Source organism: Engraulis encrasicolus, chromosome 11 (genome assembly GCF_034702125.1).
Source record: "Engraulis encrasicolus isolate BLACKSEA-1 chromosome 11, IST_EnEncr_1.0, whole genome shotgun sequence".
Lineage (NCBI taxonomy): Eukaryota > Metazoa > Chordata > Actinopteri > Clupeiformes > Engraulidae > Engraulis > Engraulis encrasicolus.
In genome coordinates, this window is record NC_085867.1 from 47,759,236 (window position 1) to 47,769,235 (window position 10,000).

Here is a 10,000-nt window from a genome sequence, read left to right on the forward strand (position 1 = left end):
TCGGCCCGATAATGGCATAAAATGTAATATCGGTATCGGATTTTTGACCTATCAAAACCGATATAATAATGCTTGAATTACTGTACACTTTTCTCCTTAATTATTTTTCTATTTTGCACAGACGATGTTCATATTTGGAAAGCTTTTTTGCATTTGAGAATGCATCTAGTGGGGCATTACAATAAAATTAAGCATATTTTGTTCCACAACAGCAGATTTGTAATGTTACCTAAAATTTGCTATGAGGAAAAATAACCCACATATATCGGCATCAGTATCGGCCGATATCGGAATCGAAAACTGAGAGTTGGACAATATCGGCATATCGGATATCGGCAAAAAAGCCAATATCGGACATCTCTAGAGATAACTCACCTGTCTGTGTTGTATCTTGACAGAGGTGCGGAGTCAAGTGGGTGCGTTGGGTGAGGCAGTGGACGTAGCGCTCTAGCACGTACCAGCACATCTCGTAAAAGAACGGGTAGCGGAACTTGGAACGAACCTGGATGCAGTCAATAAGAAAAAAAGATGCAAGATGTCAGATCAAGGCGTGGTGTAGTGATCAGATTGTTACCCAGTTTGTTACCCCTTAAATGCAGTGTTTCTCAAACTTTTTCAGACTGAGGACCACTTTGTTCCCCCAAAAATGTTCAGGGACCACCTGTCAACTGAATTGACAGTTGACGGGTGCTAATTTGACACTGCTAATTTCGATGCAGATCACTTACTTTTTATTCACATTACAAGCCTGTCTTATTGTGGTGAAAATATGACTTCAGCTATGTTTAGATCTGTAATAATATTACAAATATAGCCTACTGCTAGCTTGTCTTGGAAAAGTAGAAATCCCCCTGCGGACCACCTAAGCTCTGTTGCGGACCACCAGTGGTCCCCGGACCACATTTTGAGAATCACTGCCTTAAGGTCATGGTTCGAGTCCAAGCGAGGTTACAGCTATAGTCATGAATATCAAATAAATGTTGTAAACATCAATTAAGTCCTTGGGGGAGGACCACAAAGGACCACAAAGTGACTAGGACTAGGAGCATAGTGCAACTGCAGCTGTATCTTTACTAGGGCAGTCATGGGTAAGCGGTAGGGTGTCAGACTTGCAGCCCAAAGGTTGCTGGTTCGACTCCCAACCCACCAGGTTGGTGGGGGGAGTAATTAACCAGTGCTCTCCCCCACCCTCCTCCATGATTGAGGTACCCTGAACATGGTACCGTCCGGCCGCACTGCTCCCTTGGGGCGCCATTGGGGGCTGCCTCCTTACCAAATGCATAAATGTAATTGTGTGCTGTGGAGTGCTGTGTCACAATGACAATGGGAGTTGGAGTTTCCCAGTTGGGCTTTCTTTGAATTCTTTCATTTCTTTTTTACTAGAGCTATTTCTGCTGTGTCTTGGGGACACAGAGAGAATGTCTAACAACATTATAGTCCTACATACATGTAAATTCTATAATGATGTACTGATAATATAATGCAACAAAATGAAATGGCTTATGGCACTGTCAATAGTCTCTTATGGCATGGTCAATAGCCTTAAGCCAGGCTCAAACTACACGACTAGCGATTGTGTGTCCGATTTTGGCGTCGGGGTGCACCGCACACTAGAAGAGAATCGCAACTGTCAATCTTATTCCTGCTCGCAACCACCGAGACAATGCCCGACTTTCTATTTCCAGTCGCCAATATCAAACACTGTTTGATTGCTACGATTTGCGATCGGCAAGTCATTGAGCTGCCAAAGTTCTATCTAAGAACATCGGTCACGACAAGGAAATCTTTCCCGACAATCGCTTGCGATGGTCCTGGGGGGTAAAGTTCCAGCGATTGTCGTAAGGGGGGATTTAAGCCGAGAATCGGGCCGATATTCGTGTAGTTTGAGCCAGGCTTTACTGTCCCACAGCTAGTGAGACAGCAAGGTGCCTAGTACATACAGATACTGTAGTCTAGGACTTCCTCTACTTGTACTTTGCACACAGAGAAAAAGATGCAGCCGCCTTCTAAAGCCATCTCCACTGCAGTGCGTGCAGCGAGTGATATTTTAGGGCTTTGACATTGAGAGAGAGTACGAAGCGAGCAATGCGATAGGGTCATTTCTTCTGGAGTTCTGCCGCAGACAGGAACAGCAAACAAAGCAGTATTACTGGGTTACTTCTGTTCTGGGGACAGGGTCGCTGACAGCTTTGGCTGGGCCCAGGACAAAGTCATCTGAAAGTCCCCCACCCAGCCCAATAGACACAATGTAATGAGGACCCAATGTTGGGCCCCCTCTCTCCTTGGGCCGGGACAACTGTCCCCTCTGCCCCCCCTTGCCGTCACACCCCTGCTGGGGACATTATGTTAGAGGAAGCAGCAACAATATTGGGCCATTCCCACAGAGGACGCAGAGGCAGTCTTAGTTTGCAGTGCTTACACCAGACTTGCATGGCTACATTTCAGGATATCTGAGGTAGTTCACAGTATTATCATGGGACCGTTTCTATAAAAGTGCATGCACTTTAGAATCACTTAGCTAGCCATGTCTACAATCCTACGGCAAGTCAGTTGAAGAACACAGTAAAGCCTGGCTCAAACTACGCGACTATGGGCCCGATCCTCGGCTGAAAACCCCCCTTACGACAATCGCTGGAACGTTACCCCACAGGACCATCGCAAGCGATTGTCGGGGAAGATTTCCTCGTCGTGTGCGACATTCTAAGATAGAACTTTAGCAGCTCAAAGAGTCACCGATCGCAAGTCGTAGAAATCAAACACTGTTTGATATAGAGCTCTTCAGCGTTGACGTCAACTTGTATGCGGCAGTTGGCGTTCGGGTTCTATGGCGATTTTTTTACATTGCAACACGCCATAGAGATTCAGGTTTGGCAAAAATATAAGTTGCACGCCAACAACGAACATTAGCGTGTCCCCGCATCCCTTTCTCATTAGTGGAACGGATCGTATCATCATGTTGGTGTATTCACATGTTAAATCATGACGATTTTAATTCAATATTGCTAACCCCTTTCTGATCATTAAAACTTCCGAACTACATGCAGTTGTCTCTTACCTGTTACGTCATCCGTGGTACGCTACATCACTACATCACTATACACATACTTTCCTTTGGTTGCCATGGGTACAACCCTCCGCACGTACATGACATTAGATACAGGCGCCGCTTCTGTAGTCGCCAAAAGTTTCCGGGTTTAGCATATGGACGCAACATCGTATTTATGTCGAAGTTTGACACAAAATGATCAACCATGTCATACCTACAGCCTATTTTTAACACCCTCGACAGCTTGCGGGGGTTCGCTAAGCGCGTGCTTGCACTCGGAGCTTATTTGAAACTGGCCCCTATTCATTCCCAATGGGAGGCCGGAAGCCGATACGAACCAGAATGTCCTTAAATGCTAACATGAAAGACTACAGTCTACTACATGCTTCCGCGTTACTGAAGAGCTCTATTTGCGACTGGAAATAGAACGTCGGGCATTGTCTCGGTGGCTGCGAGCAGCGATAAGATTGACAGTTGCGATTCTCTTCTAGTGTGCGGTGCACCCCGACGTCAAAATCGGACACATAATCGCTAGTCGTGTAGTTTGAGCCTGGCTTTAGACACATTGAGAACAGTTACAAGCACTGAGCATTCCAGTTTACAAGGCAATATTGTCAGTATTCAGTTTAAAACAAGGTCTGCAACATTCTGAGAGAGTTCTACATTCTACATTCTACAACTGGAATATTCCCAGAGCAAGGCCTTCGGAATGAATACAGGTCACATGAGACGTTCACAAACCGAAACGGAATATTCCTCGTGTGTACTTTCACAGTAACTGTGTGCAGTAACTGTGCTCATTTAGTTAGGTCTAGTTACTTTAGTTTACTTAGTCTTTTTCGAACAGTGGGAATAGAAACAAAAACGTTACAGTTTCAGATATTATTATTATCCCGAGCATGTAGCATCTAGGGTGCAACACTAGTGCATAATGACCGTACCATGGACCCATCACTGCTCTAGAGAGGGGTATCGAACAGCATTATTGCATCCAGCACAATTTCTATTTGAAGAGTTCAGATGCAAAACCCCCTAACTCCATTTCTGAAGACCTACACTTCTATATTTTTAAAGAACCCGGTTGTTGGTTTGGTTTACATTCATGTACTTGATAATACATATAAATAGTTGTATTACATAAATAAAATTAAAAAATGTGCAATTTTGATAGCTTTGTATTAAATAAAAATGAATTAAGATTAATTTCTGAAAAGGCACTTGGGGGGTTTTGCATCTGAGCTCTTCATTTGTACTTTGTGAGAGCGTCCACAGCAGTGTGACTGGGTCTGCTCCTTGTGCCTCTCCTCTCCTCTGCCCCTGAGGGGCCCGCTGTGTCCAAATCCCATCGTTCGGCACAGCTGGCAGCGTTTCCAAATCCCAAGTGACAAAATGATGAAGATGTTTTCCCAGGGTTATCTCTCTCTCTCTCTCTCTCGCTCTCTCTCTCTCCCTTTCTCTCTCTCCCTTTTCTCTCTCTCCCTTTCTCTCTCTCTTTTTCCACAGCTTATATTGGCCTTGTCACAGTTTATATTCTCTCTGTCTCAAATGCACACATATACACAGACACACAGACACACACACGCAAACATGCACGCGCACACACACTCACAGATGTGCGTGCACGACACACACACACAGACACACACACAGACACACACACACAGACACACACACACAGACACACACCCCCGAGACAAATGCAAACAGTTCTCCATCTTCAGCGTGAGCTAGTGCACGCTTTAGTGCACTCTAGCACTTCTTTGAGAAGTGCTACTGTACTGCCATGCTACTGCCTAGACTCACCTCCTCTTCTTTGAGAAGTGCTACTGTACTGCCATGCTACTGCCTGCCTACTGCGCTGACCTCAGAGCTCAGGTATGCTGGCATTGACTCTGACTCACCTCCTCTTTTATACACCTCACGCTTGGGTCATTTCACGTGAAATCAGACACTTTGGGACCCGACCGACACGGATTTTAATCATACTTGCTGTGCCTGTTTTGCCTATTACACTGACTGATATAATCAAGGCTGAATGCATAGTGTCCTACCCTCACATGTAAACCTTCCAGGGCTTGAAACTAAGGGGCGCCAAGGCGCCAAATGCGGGTGAAAATCGCATCTGGCGTGTAACAAGTTGATCCTCACTAGCCATTTGGCTGGTAGCATATTATTGGGGAGTGATTGAAAAAAAAAACGGTGATAGATTTCTCTGAATGTGTTCGCTATCAAAAGGGAATCCAGTCTTGCGAACCTAGGGCACTTGTCAAACACTGCAGATGCCCCGCCTCCGTGGAGAAAGTCGGACACGCCAAGACGTGCGCCGCTTGCTCCGGTTTAAATATGTGGCGAAGTTTGCTCTCAACTGGCAAGCGACGCTATGTGCATATTTTGCGACCTGCCTTGCGACCTGCCTTTTATAATCCAGTAATGTTTTGCGTAGTTGTGCGCAGTTCTTAAGCTGTGGGAGTGTGGGTACTGACACAACCTTGGTTACAACGCACGTTATCGAACATTGCACAAGCATTCTGTCAGCATCGCAATGTCTGTCTTGCTTTGACAACAGTGTAAGAAAACAGGACGACGACAGAAAGTCGGCAGGTAACGACATCATAACTGTCAAATTTGAGCTTCACAAATCTGGATAATTCCCAGAATTTACGCCAAAAGCAGGAAATATTCAACAGGTCAAATTCTGACAATCAATGGGCCAGCAGTGACAAGTCGGGCGGTGCTTTGCTTTTCACGCTGACAGTTCACGTGCGAGGCAGTCCTGTCCAGAATCCACGCATAACGCACATTTAAAAGGCGCATGTAGACTTTGCATATCGTTAAAAAATATGAAATATGTGTTCCCCCTTGTGGCTTTGTCGCCAAAATTGTCAGGAGTTGATGCAAAACGTAATGGTGCAGGTTGTCATGAGATAGGCTAAATAAGATATAAAGGCTAAATAATATGTTACTTTTATGATTAATATCCCAGAAGATGTGATGTTTCATGGCAGGCGAACGTGCATCAGACCTGTGTGGGATACATGTATTTGCACATTAATGAACAAGCGAATGAAAATTCCTTCCACCTCAAAGAAACAAATGGCCTTCTTCACAAAGTTCCAGACCTTGCACTTATGCGTGTGTGCCCTTGCACAACACAGCATGTTCATTGTGCTTGTCATTTCTGATCAATATATAAAGCAAATAACACCAGACATCAGATCAGTTCTGTAATTTCCTGTCTGTTCATCCGAGTAAAATATTACTACATATTATATTATATTATATTATATCATATTATATTATATTATATTATATTATATTATATTATATAGGGTCTAACATCATATCAATCATATCAGGCTACATTATGACTGTCATGATGGTTAAGAAAATAATGGCTAGTGAGGAAGCCGAATGGCTAGTGAGTCAGGGAAACCACTAGCCATAATGGCCGGTGACCAAAAAAGTTAGTGTCAAGCACTGAAACCTTCGCTAGTCTGTTTCTCCCTTAATATTGGTGTCAGATTCACACAAATGCAGTTCTGGGGTGCTACCTTGCTACTAAACAGGCACAGCAAGTATGATTGAAATCCGTGTCGGTTGGGTCCCAAAGTGTCTGATTTCACGTGAAAATACCCTCTTTCATCTCCAGTCTACAGTTTCCTGTACCATGTCTGTCTGTGGTGTGACTCACTAGTAGGGCTGCACAATTAATCGAAAATAATCGAAAATCGTGATAAATTAGTGAAATTGAAGTCGAAATTTGAATCGTGATTTAATCGTGGCAATAGTGACCTACCTTTGAGAGTGTCCTTGAAGCCAGAACATATTGACAGACTGGTGTTTCTGGCCAGAAATCTGTCCACCTAAGTTTCATGCTATTGCCTTTACATAATTATTACAATTCATTTTATTTTGCTCATCCGGTATACAATTCATTCTTGGTTATATTTCATCATGTTATAATTTTCAAAAAAATCTGCAAAATTCAATAATCTTGATTAATAATCGTAATTACGATTTTGACCAAATAATCTTGATTATGATTTTTTTCTATAATCATGCAGCCCTACTCACTAGTAATGATTGGTGCACGTGCACAAGCTTTGGCCATGTCATTATTATTACACATCGCATACAGTAAATGAAAAATGCACCACCTCACTTTTTTTAACTCGAACCCAGACCTGGGGTAGTAAACTGGGGCTCTGACCGCTACACCTAAGAGCCAGGCTCGTTGGCATGTTAGTCAGAACACACCCACAACCCTAGTGATGGTCACTCCATCACAGGCTGCATGAAGTTCTGAGTGTGTGACGACCATTCTTTTTCAAGTTGAGTCCAATTGTCTGCCGTACGCACCTCAAACGGTGTGCGTTTACTGAAACTCGAAGAAAAACCCACATATGAAAAGCAGGTTTTAAAAATATCTCATGTATGGGGGTAAAATGCATCTGTTACAATGGAGTTTTTATTTTTATCCCCCTATTGCGTTTCCACAATTTTTTTTTAACAGCACCTTACAGTATACATACAGTGAGTCCAAATTCATTGCAAAACCAAAATAACTGATTATTTACACTTCTACTTCTGATATTAGCCACCACAAACGCCCTAGCAACAGCCTACTCATGACATTGCCAGCTGCAGCCTAGCAAACAAAATAATAATAATAATAATAATAATAATAATAATAATTGTATTTGTATAGAACTGTATCATACAAGGGATGCAACTCAAAGTGCTTAACAAATGAGAAAAAAGACATAATTGTTAGAGATGGATTTAAAAGGAGAGGAAGAGAGGAGAGGCAGAGATAGCAGGAAGGCAGAGGAAGAAGAGATAGAAAGAGATTGTCGAGTCATAAGGTCAGCGTAGGTTAGGACCAGGATTCTTAGATGAGTAAGGTCAATAGAGGCTGGGTCTAGCATAAGTCATAGATAGTCACACAGAAAATGGGCGGTCAGATGCGGCCCCTGGTGGCATCAGGGGTGAGGAAAAACGCTGCAAAAAAATGCAACATACTTCCTAATTCACTTTAGTTGAATAAAAGCAGAATCATCCGTTTTTGTGCCTTTTTATGTAATTCCCTGGAATTATGTTCTGTACCACTCACCTTGCTCATATCCGTATTGTCATGTAGTTACTGCACCCAACACCCACCAGATTAAGCTCAACTTCAGAGGAATGAATATCACCCAATAATAGAGTATTTTCGGTTCTTTTCCTAGGGTTGTTTGAAATGATATCCCCATTATATTGAATCTGGCAAATGTTGCACAGCGATTTCCATCATTAGACCTTTTACAGCTTCTGGAGGGCCATTTGCATTTAAATCAGGGGTGACAAACATACAGCCCGTGGGCCGCATCCGGCCCGCCAGAGGGTTCAATCCGGCCCAGATGTTTTTTTGCTTTTTCAGAAGAAATTACGCCACTGGGGGCAAAACCGAGACCTGCATGACATTAACCCAATGGTCCGCTCTCTCTCTTATATATGTAGGAAAGTGCACATCACACTTCTATTATAAATGGTGAATTTGTACTGTGACAGGCATTTGATGAAGCTCATATATAGACCTCATATATAGAGAACACATTTTAATACTTCTTATTCCTATTGTATTGGTTATAATTAAATAATAAATATAATTGTATTTGTATTGGTTCATATTGAGCTGAAACAGGAAACGGGATGTTAAAATGCGTTAAAATGCAGGAAATTACATCTATGAAATACAAAAATTTTGGGGGGAAGACCCACAGACCCCCCGCCAAAAAGAACTGTCCCCTATTTTATTCATTGACTGTTAGCAATGAATGAATGAAATCAATGACATTTTGCAAAGGATTATCAGTATTGCATTGCTTTACGTATTCAACACACTTTTAAAACATGCTGAAAAGATAACGCCATAGTACTGAAAACTAATCATCTGCTTTAAGTTTTTTTTTGCGATGATGTTACTACTGCGGCACGCTTGAGGTCCACATGGGTTGTATGCGGCCCCCGGACCAAAATGAGTTTGACACCCCTGATTTAAATGGTCTCCTCCCGCCTACCATCTCGCTCTCTGTGTGCTAAAGATCTGCCTCTGTGGTCTCTTTCCTTGCTCAGAAATAATAAAACACAGCCTATTAGTCTTACCCGTTGCCTAAAAGCCTTCACACACGAACTGACCACTACAGACAACTGACCCCAACAATGACCGCCAAAGGCTTTTCTCTACCACCATCTTTTAATTTTCCTCACAAAAGCGTCAATTTTCCTTATTGATTGGTGAGAGAATGTCATTTCAGTGTTGGACACTATTTAACGTAAAAGGAAGACGGCCGCCGGAGCAAAGTCAAGGCTCGAATCTGAGGAATACGTCAGTTTTGGCATGCTCTTAACAAAGCAGAAGATTACAGTAGAATTGGGACTCTGCGCAGCATCCCTCAGCTTGCAGGTGCATCACAGTGGAACAAACATCACTGAAAAGGAGAGGCTGGAGCACACTGCAGATTAGTTCTGAAGACTTGTGATTATTATTATATTATTCGGGTGTTTGCACATAAAGTCTTACAAACTAAGCTGCAGTGTGCTTCAGCTTCTCCTTTTCAAAACGGATTACTTTCCACACGTGAAGATGCTCTGGTGACTGACTTTCCTCCCTTAGTGAACCTAGTCCTGTTCCGTGACGCTCCAGATTATAAAGTACCGGAGCGCGGCGGAGGATACCTTACTCCTTTGACATAAAACTCAGGCATGGAAGGCAGCACTGCTCTCAAATACTGTAGATCAGGGGTTCTCAACCCTTTCCATCTTGGGGCCCACTTGAAATTTCCACAAATATCCAGGGCCCACCTCTGACCCAATAAACAGTAAAACTTACATAAATAGTCAAAAATAAGCAATACAACTGTAAAAAATTAACAAAAACATGTACAAAAATATGGTTTTGATTTTTACAAAATG

General features: G+C 42.8%; 1 protein-coding gene across 1 annotated transcript in view; it reads right to left on the reverse strand.

Moving 5' to 3' along the window:
- kdm2bb (lysine (K)-specific demethylase 2Bb) overlaps positions 1-10,000 on the reverse strand; it is an 81,005-nt gene that overhangs the window by 52,567 nt on the left and 18,438 nt on the right. Inside the window, exon 10 of the mRNA XM_063210794.1 lies at positions 376-502. Coding sequence (XP_063066864.1) covers positions 376-502 — 127 coding nt within the window. The remainder of the gene's footprint in view (positions 1-375; positions 503-10,000) is intronic.